Source organism: Trichosurus vulpecula, chromosome 2, assembly GCF_011100635.1.
Source record: "Trichosurus vulpecula isolate mTriVul1 chromosome 2, mTriVul1.pri, whole genome shotgun sequence".
NCBI classification, from domain to species: domain Eukaryota; kingdom Metazoa; phylum Chordata; class Mammalia; order Diprotodontia; family Phalangeridae; genus Trichosurus; species Trichosurus vulpecula.
In genome coordinates, this window is record NC_050574.1 from 208,347,634 (window position 1) to 208,364,258 (window position 16,625).

Sequence of the window (16,625 nt, forward strand, 5' to 3'; positions counted from 1 at the left end):
AGAATCCTTATTGGAAGCAAGCCTTTAAAGCTTAATTTTATTCTACTAAGTCAAAAATTTTGATAATCAAAAAATCAAATTTTGCATTATCTCTACATTGCAGTCAATTGTATAATATTAAAGATATGGTCTGCTGCAGATAATCATTTATGAAAACCTGCCTATTCCCTTCTCATATTTTCATCAAGGATATCCTTGATATGTGTGTATCTCATAAATATTTTATAAAGATGAGAATATAGTTATTGATGTTCTCTCAACAACCTTTTCTGGGTAAATGGATTCCATGATTTTTTCCCATTCTTTTGGTATCTTTTCTTCCCCGAGGTATCTTGTAAAATGAGCCCCCAATACTCTCAACACTGTGTTTGCTCCCATAGTGATTTCTTCAGCATACACTTTCTCTAGCCCAGTCACTCTTCCTGACTTTTTCTTTTTAAGTGACATTTCAAATTCCTCTTCAGGCATATAGGGAAATGAAGTTTTAATGTCCCAATCCATTGATTTCTCTATCACTAATACATAAATAGATCATTAATGAAACATTGAAAAATTCATTCCACTTTCTATCTTCCTACCATTTTCATCCAGGAAAACTCAGGATATGGTCCACTTGAGTCTCATGCCAAGCTTTCTGCTGATTTGTATTCATTCTACCAGATCTAATTCTGAAAAGATGACAGTCTATTCTACTTTTAAAGGTCTCTAGCAGAGAGCATTCAGCTTGCCCCCTCAGTAACTTTTTCTAGTGTGGAGTAATCTTAATTGCCGGATAATTAATCCCAATACCTAACCATTGTAAAATTTCAAGGACTACCTGAGAGAAAATTATATACAGCCCAGCAATTATACAGAACATTTTCATTCTGGTTTTCAAATGGAAATTTTTTCCACCTTTGTTTAGATATTCTTTAGAGATGTTTGAAGACTTAAGCAATATGTTATTCTCCAGAACTGGAACAAAGGTGGGGTGATTAGGAGTTTTTGCCCTAGACTTTTAATGACTCTCCACTTGGTAAATGGAACAAGTGTTTTCTGGCTAAGGCAGTCTGGCGGCTCTTTTGGCTTATTTGTTATGGCCCCAGTTTTTCATCAGTTAAGCATTTGCAGAAAATGGTAGTCATTACTGTTGGCTTTTTCTATTTTCTTTTTTTAAGCACTGAAGGATGTTTTAAATAGATTAAGATGAAGATCTTGCTATTGCTCCCAGTGCCTTCTCAACTTTATCTCTCCTTCTAATTTATCATAGGTTTTGATCTTTGCTCTAACTCATTGATGGTTTTACTGCACAAAGATTTGAATGACTCCCACGTCAGTAACCAGTCATTTCCTATGTGATAAGATTGCTTTGTTCAGAACCTTCAGTCTATATTCTGGAAGAGGATATAAAGGCATGAGACTTTTGGGGATTTTTCTGGCAACTGGCCTCTTTTGTTTCTTATAACTGAGCCATATTCTCTAACATGTTTTGTACCACCACTCCCCTCCTTGCAATAAAGATGCTAAATGTCAAAACATACGTTGACTTAGTCTGAAGGATCTCATCGAATGAATCTATGTCCTCATGCTATGTAACAAAATGTTGCTTAAGCTGAGATTATAATAGCTACAAACTGTACAAACCCTTTGATTCGGTGCTATAGCTACTAGATGTATACCTCAAAGAGGTCAAAGACAGAAGGGAAAGCCTTACATGTACAAAAATATTTACAGCATCATTTTGTATAGTAGCAAAAACCTGGAAAAGACCATCAAGTGGGGAAGGGCTGAGAGAAATATTATATATCTAAGTAATGGAACATTAGCTTGAAAAATGATGAAGATGACAGATTGAGAGAAATCTCAAAAGATTTGTATGACCTACTGCAAAGTGAAATGAGCAGAACTAGGAGAATAATTTTCACATTCACACCTATAATGCAAAGGAAAGAACTTTGAAAGACTTAGGAAACCTGGCCAAGGCAGTAATCAGTCACAACTTCACAAGAAGAATAAATATACCTTTCTTCCATCTAGTGGCAGAGTGGTTATAGACCAGAATTGTAGAATGAGACATACATATTCATTTCATATTATCTCATAATAAGTAAATCATTGATTTGTTTTGTGTCACCATACTTATTTTTTGCAAAGGAGGAATTCTTGGGGGAAAGGGGAGTTGGTGGATAGCAAAAGAAAATTTAGAAAGGAAATAAAAGAAAGGTGCATCAACAAATTTTAAAAATACACAGAAGAGAACAGAAGGAAGTTCAGAGGGGCGACATGAAAATAGTACAGATTTATTACTACTGTGTTAAATTAATATGCACCTTTTAAAATGTACATAAAAGTTTACAGTTTCATATACAAAAAAAATCCAGAACAACGGTAACTTACATTTTTGTAACACTATATGCATTACAAAAACTTGTCCTCACAACCCATGAAGTATTATACCCCCTAGTTTAGAGATGAAGACCCTGAGGCTTAGACAAGTGGTTTACTCCAGGTCATATTACAAGAGTCAAATGCCAACCGGGGTCTCCCAACTCCAAGTGCTGTGTTTTTTCTATTACACTTGCTACCTCTTTGACCTAAAAACTAAGTTAGAACCATTCTTATTTCAAAACCAGTCCAGCAGTATATTTGAACAGCCTCTTCACACTGGGGTTGCCTCTGCCCTGTAGCCTTCTCTTCTGATGGGTGAGTTGTTTTCCTGAACCACCTTTCCATGAAGCCCACTAGCCAGCTCCACTGCCAGCTCCATTCCTCACTCTTTGGACTTCTCTACCTCCTTGACGGCAATATCCTTCCCCTCCACCTGTGCCACTTATTGGCTCGCTCTTATACGTAGTCTTCCTCCACTAGAATATGTAAGCACATTGAGTCTAGAGACTCTCTTTTTTTAAAAAAAAAAAAAAACTTTCATTTGCATCACTAGCATATAGCATGGGGCCCAGTACATGGTAAGTGATTAATAAATCTTTATCTATATAGAACCCTGATTTTATTCCCTCCACTATAGTAAGTACTATGGAAGATACAAAAAAGTAGGAAGGGCTAGACCCCATCCTCAAAGGTCTTACAATGAAGTTGGGGAAACAAAGCAAAGAAATGTGGAACAACTAGAGAATGATATTGGTGTGAAAGGCTTCTGTGAATAATCATGTGCTAGACTGTGGGTTTTAGTTTGTGAATGTGAATTTAGGAAGGCTCCATGATAGATGAAAGGGACCCCACAGGTGATCTAATCCAAGGCCTTCATTTTTCAGATGAAATAAAGAAGATCCAGAGAAATTAAGGAACCTGCCCAAGGTCACACTGGTACTAAGAAGGATGGGTAAGATTGACACTTTGGTCCTAGGAGGCAAAATCCAGGACTCCTTCCACTGTGCCCTGCTATTTCTCAAAGGATTGGAGTTGGGCATAAAACTGGAATTGAAAAGAGATAGAAAATACAGGGGCATAGGAGTGGGGAGGTTGTATTCTAATGAGCCCAGCCTTAGCAGGAAGTGGCATGAGTCTTGAGTCCCCAGCATCCTCAGAGTTCTAGACCTATGTGAGAACATTTGGCATATTCAGTTATCTCCTTGGGAGACTTGGGAGAAATACAGTAAACCTGGTCCAAGTTCAAATGTACCATTATTCAATCCCAAGGGCCCTAAGCAAGTTAGGCCTTCTAAGGTACATTATCTCTGGGCAGAGAGGATATTTGGATCTAGGGAAGCACAAGACCAGATTTAGGCCTACCCCAATGTAGACTGACATCTCCCAGCTAAACTGGAAACATCTTAATTTTGAATCCACTCAATTCAACTGAATGGTTATTTGAGCATCTATTATGAGGTTTGACATTGGGCACTTAAGACGAAGCCTGAGAGCAGCCTCACTTGCATGCCACATGTGACCATAGGTTCCCAAAGTAGGTGATGCCCTCCCCGGGGGTTCCTGGAATGATCCAAAGGGGAGGCAGTGGCCTTGGGCGCAATTAGGGGGCAATGAATAAAAAAAGGGGGAGGTGGAAGCATAAGGAAAGAAGAAAAGAGAAGAAAATTTTGAAAAACTGTTGAAACGTTTCATCTGTTGTGTAACAAAATTAAAGTCATGATGATTATATTATTTTCCAAATAAATGCACAAAATGTAAGTTATAACTCATCAGCGGTCAAGTCCACTGACAGGTCTTAACAAGCAAGTTGTGGCAGGCTAGCATGTCATCGAGAAGTCCAGCATGCATCGGCAGGAATATGTACGTGTAAAGGCTTGTTTACAATATGATACTATATGGTTACATGATGCAATATTGCATCGTCAGAATTTCGATGCAAGAAAAAGACCACAAATTTACAATTGATTATTAAATTTAAGATGTGTCATTTTTAAAAAATATTTTTTGAAACGATGCATGATACAAATTAAAAAAAAAAGTCAAAGGGTTAGAGGAAGTAGATTTCCAGGGAGTCACTGAATAATTTTTTTTTTGAAAAGGGGGCAGCAGGTCAAATAAGTTTGGGGATTTCTGGATGTGAGCCATTTCTAGCCCCAGAGGACACACAAGTTGTCAGTGCACTTTTAGACCTTACTACATTTGTCTTATCAACAGTGTCACCTGAAGAAACTGGTATACATTCAATGAGTCCTTTGATCTACCTAAGTCTCAAGATATGTCCTCAGGTTTGCCTAATAAAGAACTGGTACCTTGCTCAAAGAGACAGAAGCAGAAGCAGAGAGACAGAAGGGAGACAAAAAAAGAATAAAGTCAGAAATACAGAGACAGAGATTGCAGGAGTGAAAGTAAGTGAGAGACAGAGGCAGAGACAGAAAGAAAAGAGATATACTCAGAGACAGAGATTTAGAGAGACAGAGAGAAAGACAAAGAGACAAAGACATAGAGAAATAAATACCTTCATTTCTACAATATAAAACTGAAAACAACTATTAGGTGGTAAAAGATGCAACCTCTGCTTGGAAAGGTCAGACCTCATTTGGGGGCAGGGGGAATAGGGAGGAGGAAGGCCCATTTGTGTGGAAGGGTGAATTTAGGATCCTACTATTAAGTCATGTGGAATGTGAGACTCTGACTTGGCATACAAATGAGTGCTAGCCTGTGCTTCTGGATTTGGTAGTGCCTCATAAATCCAGGAGATTTGTATGTTAACCCCCTCAAACTCCAGTCCCGAGGGATTTTTATGGTGCGTCCTGTTCCAATGTGTCCTAGAGCAATATTAACATTCTTACTCTTCAACATGATTATAGACTTGCCGAGGCCACTAGTACAAGGGCAACAACAGAACCATGAAAGAATAGTTTCAGGGGACGGAATGTATGAATAGTAAAAGGACGTAAAAAGGGCATCCAGATCAGTCATTCAAGAACAGCCATGCAGTCTCTGTCTTTAGCAAAGCACCATCATTTTGCAAAAATCTGCCCTTAACACTGGAGCTCAAAGCCTATTTCTGCTCCTTTGAAATAAAAAACGAATCCCAATGCACACAGTCAGACACACTAATTCAGAGTTTGTCAAGCTGTGTGCCTTCCAGTTGACTTTCTTCCCATTCTACACAGGCATCTAAGGAGGAAGTGGTGGTGATTTAGCACTGGTGTGCAGAATTTGATATTCATGCAGATGGAATTCTGTCACTCTTGACCATTCAGCCCGTTAGACTCTCATCATCACATTTCATCTTCAAGGGCTATCTCAGTTCCTCAAATAGATCCTCATTGCACATCTCATTCATTCAAGGATGAATAATGTGCCACGTGGCATTACGTTAAATTACCTTCAGGACCTGCAGCTTGGCTTCAAGCTCTGCCCTTCTAAGAATCATCGTTCCATTAACTGTCTCCAGCCTGTGTTAAGAAAAGAAGGGGGTAGGGGAATGTTTCACATAAGAAACATGTGACACAGAGTATTATGTTGCATATAATGTCTTTATACTAAGTATGATAGTGAATAACAAAGTCATAACAAGCAATTTTTCTACCGGGAAAGGCACAAAATGTGACTAGTCACTAGGGAAAACAATGTCTGTACTATCAATAGCTTCCTAAGATAACTAATTATACTTACAAACCACTAACTAGCTAACAGTTATACTAACTAGTTAACTAGTTAACAAATAGTTGAGAAGCTCAACTATTTCTATACAACTAAAGGATCTCAAACGTTGTCCATGGACCCTAATTTTGGTGGAAAGCCCCAATCACGTCATCTTAGTTCTGGTTCTGGAGAAAAATAGAACACTCAAGTTCTCAGATCTCTCTAAAAATTTCAGATGAAACCAGAAAAAAACTTCCCCTTCAGAGGGAAACAGAAACAAAATGTTCTGTATAATTAATAAATTATATATCATTTTCTCTTGTCTAATCTAAGATGAACATCTTAGCAACAATGTTTGTTCTGTACTACAAGAAGTTACTGAGAGGGCAAGATGAATATCGTTTGTGAATATCATAGTCTCTGCCAGACATATTTAAAGGCAGAATAGATAATCATTTGTTCAAAATTAGATCTGGTGTGTTCTAGTCCATAGATAGCTAGATGGTTCAGTGGACAAAGTGCTGGGCCTGGAATTCAAATCTAGCCCCAGACACTTACTTACTAGCTGGGTGACCCTGTTTGCCTCCATTCATCATTTGTAAAATGAGCTGGAGAAGGAAATGGCAAACCAATCCAGCATCTTTGCCAAGAAAACCCAAAATGGGGTCACAAAGAGTCAGACACAACTGGAAAAAAATGACTGAAAAACAACAGAAGTTAGGAGATAGGAGATGAACTAGGTGCTTTCCATAGTTTTCTGCCATCCTCTAAGAACCTATAACTGTTTTAAAAAGTAAATTTCTGAACTCTTTGGGACTGAACAGTTGTAGTATGGATAATAAACTTTAAGGAAATAATGCAGCATAGTAATGCAGCCTTGGAGTCAGGAAGACCCAACCAAGTTCAAGGCCTGTCTCCAATGCATCTGACTGTGGGACCATGGGAAAGTCACTTAATCTCTTAGTGATATGGGCAATTTGCTAAGGTGGGAGTTCTTAACCTGAAGGCCTATAAAGAGATTTCAGGAAATCCACGAAATTGGATGGGAAAATATTACATCTTTATTTTCACTAATCCCTAACTGAAATCTAGCATTTCCTTCAGGTATTTGAAAACATGATTCTGATAATGGGTCCATAGGCTGACAAAAAAAAGTTAAGAACCCTAGCTCTAAGATTGTAAAATACAGAAGAGCTGACAATCTGCGTGAGTTAGGGGAGTACATAGAAGTTCCATACACCAAAGGAGAAAAAAACCCAGCAACTATGAGGTACACCTTTCATCACAGTAGATGATCCCTAGGATTTTAAAAACTTTAATTGGTCATTAAACAGCTTCAGTGAACTACCTTTCCTCTTGTCCCAAGATGCTAGAAAGTGGAAGCCATCTTCCTTCCTAGGGCATCTGGTTTTACAAAGGGCTCAACTTACAGGCCTCCATTTGAGCAAATGGGCCATCAGTTTCAATCAATTATCATAACTGTATTTTGGAAGTTCACATGATTTAACGGATACACAATCTAGGGAATGAACTGTTCCTTGAGCATAATCAAGGCACTTCTGAGGAGGCTCATACTTTTGCAGAGCATAAGGACATCACAGGGTGTTCAATGGTTCTCACTTTTTTAAAATAGAAAGGCCATCTGTCCATGCCCTCCCATGGCTTACAACCCAGTCCATTATTTAATCGACCCCCCTCACCCTGACCCCCTACTGCCACTACCAAGGGAGGCAACAGACATTAGGAAAACCATGAAGGGATGTGTTCTTTGCATCCAAGAATAGAATATCAGACCTTCCTATCTCTACACCACTCAACCCATGAACCCAGAATTGTGTGATCTCATTTAAGAACCACAGCCCAAGCCAGGAAGTAGCCAGGTTCTTAGTCTTACAATGACAGTGATTCTAACAATGTGTTATCATAAGAATTTGTTTGTTGCAGTTTTGTTGTCTTTTCGCTCACCTGTTTTGACATACACATAAACACACAACTTAAATTATCATGCTAAATGTTTCCTATAAAAAAGCCAGTTATCAGTCTACAGACAGACATAAGCTTTGGCAGCCTAAAGGGTCATAGGATTTAAGGCTATTAGAGAGCTCAGAGAACATCTAGACCAATCTCTCCAATTTCCAAATGAGGAAAATGTGGCACAGAGAGGTGGGCAGTTGCCCAAGCTCAAAGACCTAATAAGTTGAAGATCTGAGATTCAACCCCAGGCCCTCTGACTTCAAAATCATTGTCCTTTCTATTACATAGTGCTCCATATGCGTGAAAGAAAATAACATTTTCTCCCCTCCAGATAAGAGAAAATATATTGCTTATCCTCAACAGAAGTTGAAGGGTATAATCAAGACTCATTCAAGTTTTATTGGCCTAAGTTTCAACAAAGAAGGAATACATTTCAATAGAAGAATCTGGATATCACATTAGAAGGTGGTTGGATAAAAAGCAATGCCTCCTTTCTCTTACAAATACAATATACGCCCTTGAAAAGAATTAATTTGCTTATGACATAGGAGAGGAAAATTAGACTTCTGACCCTCGAGAGAGAGTCTGGTTCAATGGAAAGAGCACAGGCTTAGGAATCAAGAGGCATGGATTCCAGTACTAGCTCTGCCACTAACACACCTTGGGAAAGTTTTTCAACTTTACTTTTATAGTATTGGATCTGGAAAGGATCATAGAGTGAAAACGGTCTTGTTTTTCTTTCATTCTCAAAGAAAGGAGTTGGAAAGGCAGGAGTAAAAAAGGAGAAAAGGCAGATTTTCCTGATTGAAAAAAAATAAAATTTAGTTTTAATTTTTTTTTCTGTAAAAAGTGAGACTGTTGCCTAGAACATTGAGAGGCTGAGTGACTTGACAAGGATCTCAGAGTCTGTATGTGTCAGAAGAAAGACTTCAACAACAGTTTTTGTCTTGGGGCCAGTTTTGTATCTACCATGGAACATTGTTTTTCATAATGTAGAACAGGTGCCTGGATTTTTCATATGAGCTACATGTTCTATTGTTTTAAGCAACAGAGCAAGAGTTATTAATTTGTGGTTCATGATTTTTTAATATTTTGATAACTATATTTAAATATAATCTATTCCTTTGTAATCCTGTGTATTTTATTCTATGCATTTAAAAACATGATTCCCAGAAGGGTTCCACAGTCTTCACCAGACTACCATAGGGCTCCAGGACCCACAAAAAGGTTGAGAATCACTATAATAAAGTACATCATCTGTACAAATTAACCCACCAAAATGCAAGAAGTTCCTCTGAGCCCCCAAAAAACTTGTGTCACGTCCACTATGTTTGGAGTCTTTTAAAATGAAAATGAAATCTTTTGGGGCAGCTAGGTGGTGCAGTGAGTAGAGCATTTGACCTGGAGTCAGGAGGACCTGAGTTCAAATATGACCTCAGATACTTGACCCGCTTACTAGCTGTGTGACCTTGGCCAAGTCACTTAACCCCAATTGCCCTGCCTTCCCCCCTCCAAAAAAAAAAAAAGAAAATGAAATCTTTAACAGTGAAAACCTACATATTTGAACTCAAGATATACCGATACCATGATGTTCATAATTTCATCTGACTGGAAAAACTGGGGGACTATTAAAAAATTTGTTTATAGCTGATGGAAAACCTGGACCTGCTGCATTCCCCCTTATGCTCTTTGAGCAAAAATAATACTAGACAACAGACATTTCTATATTAGGTGCTGAATAGTTACCTTAACCTGTTTCCTGCAGATTTTATCAATTCAACCACTTGCTTGTGAGTAAAACCTTCCATGTTAACTCCATTGATATTGGCAAGGACATCACCTGGAAGATGCAGAGAAGAAGAATAGAGAAATGAGTGTTATGCAAAAAAACATGCCCTCCTGGGCCTGTACTTCAGACCTAAGCAAAAACCCCTTCTCAATAAGGAAATGAAAGGGATGAAAATTCATCTCAATTCAACAGGCCTTTGGGATGGGTGTAGAAGATGGGCACATATGAGCAATCTTTGCTGTCAGGAAATTGTTACTTCTAGCTAACCATTTAAAGTAGCTCTTCCAGAAAATGTAAAGGCATCATGGGATACAGAACAGAGGGCAGAGCTTGGTGTCAAGAAAACCTGAGTTCAAATTCTGCCTCTGACATGTACTAGATAGTGTTCTGGTGAAGGAAGCCCCTTATTCCCACACCTTCACTAGCCAAATCACATGAACTTGGCACACTATTCATATACTACCTGATAAAAGGCAGGATAAAAGGGGTTACATGTTAGTTACCAGTCTGCAGTCCAGAGCGGTAAGCTGGACTTCCCTCCTGTACTTTACAGATATAGGTGTACATCTCGGCCAAATAGGCATTTTGGTTCTGCAGTTGGTAAGTCTGTAAGTATGAAAACAAGATTCAGGATTACTATATGAAACTTTCAAATTCATCTGTTAAAAGCAAAACTTCCCCTTTTAGTTTGCATGCATGACACATGATCATTTTCCCCAAAAAATTGCACCCAAGGGCAGTGAGCAATTTGTACAATCTTTTGTCACTACGGATCACCACGTACTGTTTTACCAGGGAACTGGGCCCCAATCTCATTAAATTTCAAAACTTTAGAATAGAAGGATGAGTTAAGAGTAGCTCAAGAGATTAGCTATTCCAACTTTAGAGAACACTCAAACTATCATCATTGAACATTTTTTAATTAATAATTTTTTCCTTATTTCCTAAAGGAACAAGAGTCCTGGTAAAAGGTAAGGAAAGAAATCCCCTTCGTGTTCATTTCCAGCTGGATATTTTCTTACCTTAGAATAAGAAGATGTAGGTACAGAGAGAAATATGCAAAGATTAATTATTTTAAATTAGAGTTCCACAAATAATGACAATCTGTCCCACATTTATATAGAAGCACAGTAATTGACTCAATTATCTTCATTTTTGAAAGCTTTGTTATGCCTGCCCTGAATACCTACAGACTCATTAGTCAGGGAACTAATTTAGAAAAAGTTATGCTTCTCCTATTATATCAATTTGGCAAAAATATTATTTTAATTTGATGCAGAAACACAGAATATATGTTGGATCAACACATTGTCCCAGCATCCTAAGCTTAACGAGTTTTCCCCCCACTCTCTGGCTTTGTGAGTTCTAGCTTTGTATTGAACCAAAATAAATATTTTTGTTCTAGCTATTTGTTTATTCCTAAACATAAGTTATATATATCACAATATTTCCTTTCTAGGAGGAACAACTGTGATCCACATCAGATTCTCTAAAACTTCACTTTTTATTTATAATTTTCTTTTTTGTTATACAACATAAAAATAATCAACCAAGGACTGAATCTGGTAACAGAAGACATGGCTTCTCACATAGTTCTGCTAGAACTTTGTACCTCAGTGACCCTGGAAAAGTCTCTTTGCATTTTGTCTGTAAAATTCCAAGGCAGTTGAACTCAATGATCTCTAAGATTGTCTCTATCTCTTAGTGTGATGATCTGATTAAAGTTTGACAACTTGATATGTATACAATGGACAATCACTGTGGAAAGGACTTATACACAAGAGAGAGGATGCTATTTCCTCCAAGTAGACTATGTAGTTATTTGCCCTGATTCTGCAGATGCTGTTACAAGTCAGATGATATTTCATATCCTCAAAAAGCAATGGAACCTACAGTATCTTTGTGGCAAAACAGGGAGTTTCTAGATTGCATTAATTTAAAGCAAAAGTGACATGAAGGCAGCCAATTTGCCTTCTTCCACTACTTGGCTTAATTTTTCTTCCCTAGCCTTATTCATTACATTTAGACTGAGGTCATTTGTAGTTTTTTACACATGAAAATGGTGTTCTTCCTTATTTTTAGACCAACTTTCCAATGTCGGTGACAAGGACTAGGCACTTTATTTCTCAAGGAAATACCTATAATGAAAATTGAAGTATCATAGATCTGGGCTAGAAGGAAACTCGTAAGTCACCTAATACAGATAAGGAAACTGAGGCTCATAGAGGCTGAGTGATTTGCTAAAATTTGCTAAAATAGCAATAAAAGGATTCTAGTCCAAGTCCTCTGGCTCCCACATTAATGCTCTTTCTAGCATCCTACACTGTCTCAGGTAACCTAAGCACTACGTGCAAAAATCTCCTCATCCGGAAACTAGATAAATCTGTGATTAAGTAAAGTGCACCTCAATGAAATTCAACAGCTTACCAAAAAAAAGTCTAATTTGCCAACCACCGAATTCATCAGTGAAACATTCAACAGCATTAAGTCTCATTGGAGACAATTCATTTTTCTCACAAATGTGGTCGTTCAGCAAACAAGCAATGGATAGGAAATCAATTATCACTAGATATTTCCTTTATCACCTATAAAATCAAATAAATTCCCTGCATCCTAGTCATTTAGGTTTGTACCCATAGTCTGTATCTATTCAGTGCAGTCAACAAATGTCTACTTTGAGCCCACTGTGTGCTGGAGGACACATGTACAGGGCACTGGTGATTCAAAAACAATATGGTTCCTGTCCTAAAGCTGACATTCTATTGGAGGAATACAGGATGTACACCATTAAGTCCTTACTAAGTAATACAATGCAATTTCAAAGAGGAAAGAAAGCCTATGGGAGTGAGGGAATAAGGTAAAAAGGTAACCTCTTGGAGCTAGCACCTTAATCAAAGAAGGACCACAAACATTTCAATGATTTAAATCTAAGTAGTTTTCATTATAGTCAGTGTTGTCTTTGGTATTTTCTACCTTTTATAATTGACTAAAAGTCATCATAATGGAAGTAATTAAAACAATGTCACCTAACATTGAGTTGCCTACTAACATATTGGTACAATGGCTCTGGAGGAAACAGATCCAGATTCAAATCCTACCTATTACCTTTGTGACTGTGGGTGAGTCACTTAGCTTCCCTGCATCTCAGTTTCTTCAATTGAGAAATAAGGGTGTTGAACAACAGAACCTCTGAAGTCCCTACCGGCTCTTAGCTGATGATCCTATAATCCCTAGCCAGAGGTAGGAGCCAAATGTACAGGACAGAGTCACACATTTGGAACCAGAGGACTTGAGTCCAAACATGATCCTGCTATGAACTCCCTGTGTGGTTCTGAGCCAATCACTTAACCGAGGCTGTTCTGAGGCTCAAATAAGATAACTTTGCAAACTTTAAAGCGCCATATAAATACCAGGTGTTATTATTATTTTCGTTATTCTCATTATTCGCCCAGTGGCCTTCAGTTGATGGTGGCTTCACTCCCTAAGTTTTCTACTGCACTGCTGCTATGCTCAAGCAATGTTTAAAAAGCAAAACAGGAATGTGCTGGTAAATGTTGAACAAATGGGCTGGGAAGGTAACAGGGGAGAAGTAGGTGCAACACTTTTAAATTTAATCTTCATTAACACTTTCCTAAGACTAGACCAGGGGTATAAACCACCCACCCAAGACTCTATACTGCTGTGGACCTTGAGGCCTCTGGTTCGCCATCCTGGTATAGACAACCAAGAAAAAAATAAACCAAGCCTTGATCTGTAGCAAGTGCTTTTTTTCTGAGGTGTAAATCCTCACAATGAAGTTAAGCATAGGTTCTCATGAGCCAGTTAGAGCTGGTTCCAGCACAGATCTGTACTCATGCCTTCTAAGCCTCGGTTTCTTCATTTGTAAAATGAACATGACTTCTAACATTACTTCTAGCTCTAAATCTATGATCTAATTCTCCAGCTGTCATCAAAGGAACCTGAATGGCCTCTGCCTTCCTTAATCAGAAGCCATTTGCGTTCCTTTGATAATAAAGGAATGTGTTCAGCCATTTTTCAGTCTCATCAAACTCTTCTTGACCCCATTTAGGGTTTTCTTGACCAAGATATTGGAGTGATTTGCATTTTTTTTTCTGCAGCTCATTTTATAGATGAGAAACTGAGGCGAACAAGGCTAAGTGACTTGCCCAGTGTCACACAGCTAATAAGCGTCTGACACTAGATTTGAACTCATGAAGATGAGTGCCCAGTACTCTATATTGTGCACAACCAGGATTAAGGTAAAGAGCAGCTCTCAAATTGTCTCAGTCTTCAATTGCAGCCTCTCTCTGCCTTGGTCTTCCCTTTGCTACCCACCCAAGGCCTAATCCAATGCCACTGTCATATCCAAGACTGATTCCCTCATTCTCCAGTTCTCATCTCAACAATGATTTGAAAGGGGCTAACCATGACACCACCTGACACATTTTCTTACTGACATGTCTGTAAAGATTTTAAACTGCCTACCTGAATTTCAAATCCAAATGTTCCATTATCCTGCTTTTCCACAGTAACCAGTCTTCTGTAATGAAAACATTGCATATGGAGATCAAAACATCATATTTGGCACAACATTTTGATTAAGGAAAACTGCTATGATTAAGAATAAGCTCACACTGATCCCAATTATGATGTGCATGCATTATATGTGTGTACATGCACATGTATGCATTTACATGTTTTAAACAATCTGGAGAGCTAAGTTCCTAAATACAGTTTGTTGACAAAAAGCAAATGAACATTTTTTTTTCTTATTTTTTACCTCTGTGGCCAGGAGAAGTCACCCAAAGAACTTGATCTGGTCAAAGCACTCTGAAAACAGGAAAAAGAAAGTAAAAAAGTCAATTTTTAAAGCCTATAAAAACATTCCTTAGTCTGTAAAACATTTGAGACCATCAAAGAGCTATATAACTTTTCCTTTGACCCAACCTCTATGAAGTCATTCATATAAAGGCTTAAAGTTTATCCAGTTCTCTAGAATAGACAAGAAGGACCTTATTTTGTAAAGAGGAAACAGGCAGAATGGTCAGGTATTTATCCCATAGCACAATATTAAGGTTGCCATAATACCTGTGTTCTTTGGAATGATAATTAATGTGACAAAATTCTTAGGGCTCCAAAAAGAACTACATGTCCGATCTATTTTTTTTTAAATAGCCTGTGAAAGGTGATCCCTAACAATTTATAGTCAACAGTCATGCTCAAAAAACAAACACAGCCACAGGTCATGCAAAATCAGAATGTCAAATATCTTCATCTCACTAGCAGTCTTGTACACACACAGCCTGTGTGCTTAATAAGGACTTATTTGGGATGAGGCTGAAGTGGAGGAAGATGGTAAGGGTGACTACCAGGGGGATGATGAGGATGAAAAAAAAAAAAAACCTTGTGCCTACCACAAGAGACAGTATGTTACTATAGGTATGTAAAATACAAAGGGGAGGAGATGAAATAAGCATTTATGTAGCACCTACTATGTGCTTAGTACATAATGCATGGTTGGTACTATTATAGTCCCCGTTCTACAGTTGAGGAAACTGAGGCAAGGAGTTAAGCAACTTGCTCAGGGTCACATAGCTAGTCAGTACTTGAGGGTGGATTTGAACTCAGGTCTTTCTGACTCCAGGCCAGGCACTCTATCTGCTCCGCCACAAGCCTGTTCTAACATAATACATGTACATTATATGTTATATTACATTACATTGTCATTTATATATATATATATGCATATATATGTATGTATATCTACACACACACACACACACACACACACATATGTAGCTAGGTGATGCAACTGATAAATTGCCAGGCCTAGAGCCGGGAAGATTTATCTTCCTGAGTTCGACTCTACCCTCAGATATTTACTAGCTTTGTGATCCTGGCTTGCCTCAGTTTCCTCATATGTAAAATGAGCTGGAGAAGGTAATAGCAAACCACTTCAGTATCTTTGCCAAGAAAACCCCAGATGGGGTTCTGAAGAGTAGGGCATGCCATGACTGAAACAATTGAACAACAACATGGTATATATGTGAGTACACAAAAGATTTGTGATTTCATTTGTGTGAGAAACTCCAGGTAGGGGAACTCCCTCTACCAACACAGATCATGCCCCACCCCTTATTAGGAGAGATAAACCTAAACAGGGAGGGGTTTCTTAAGGCCTACAGAGATTAAAAATCCCACCCAGGGCCACACAGCCAGTAAAACGTCAGTCTCAGATTTAACACAGGCCTTCCTAACTCCAAGCCTAGCCCTCTATTCACTACTCAGAGATGTCAAACTCACAGTCTACTGAGAGCATGTACCCACCTGCCGTGTATCCTGCCTGTGTGCTGCCCAAACCAGATTAAAACGTACTTGGGAAATGTTTAACAAAATTTAAAAAACGCAGTGCAACATTGCCGATATTAATTTGTGGTTTTTTTAAGTCAACATGCCATCTGTTTTTATTTGAATTTGCCAGCACTGCTACCTCTGTGTTATTTACGTTGATACTATGTGCCTGTATACACAAAAGATTTATGATTTGCCACTTCGTGGAAACTATAGGTGTGGGGACCTGTGGGTGTGGGAACTCCTGCCATTTATGTACCTCACCACCCACTTATCACTTAGTAGGTAGGCCTAAGCTGGAGCCTCTCAGGGCACTTAGAGGTCATGCCCTATCCTGGGCTAGAGTTGAACAAAGGTCTTCCTGCCTCCAGGCCTACCTTATTCAGAAAGAGAAAAGTTAACCCTTATGAATAGATTAAGTGCAAGTAGGTAACTAGGCAGTCAAGTGATGGTGAAGGTGTCACACTTGGAGTCAGGAAGACTTGAGCTCAAA

General features: G+C 38.4%; 1 protein-coding gene across 2 annotated transcripts in view; it reads right to left on the reverse strand.

The window, feature by feature from the left end:
* LOC118835648 (cytohesin 1 interacting protein) overlaps positions 1-16,625 on the reverse strand; it is a 42,604-nt gene that overhangs the window by 16,690 nt on the left and 9,289 nt on the right. For both annotated transcript variants that reach the window (XM_036742859.1, XM_036742858.1), the window contains 5 exons: positions 14,562-14,611; positions 14,267-14,321; positions 10,285-10,387; positions 9,739-9,832; positions 5,759-5,828 (listed from right to left, as the gene is read on the reverse strand). In XM_036742859.1, coding sequence (XP_036598754.1) covers positions 5,759-5,828; positions 9,739-9,832; positions 10,285-10,387; positions 14,267-14,321; positions 14,562-14,611 — 372 coding nt within the window. The remainder of the gene's footprint in view (positions 1-5,758; positions 5,829-9,738; positions 9,833-10,284; positions 10,388-14,266; positions 14,322-14,561; positions 14,612-16,625) is intronic.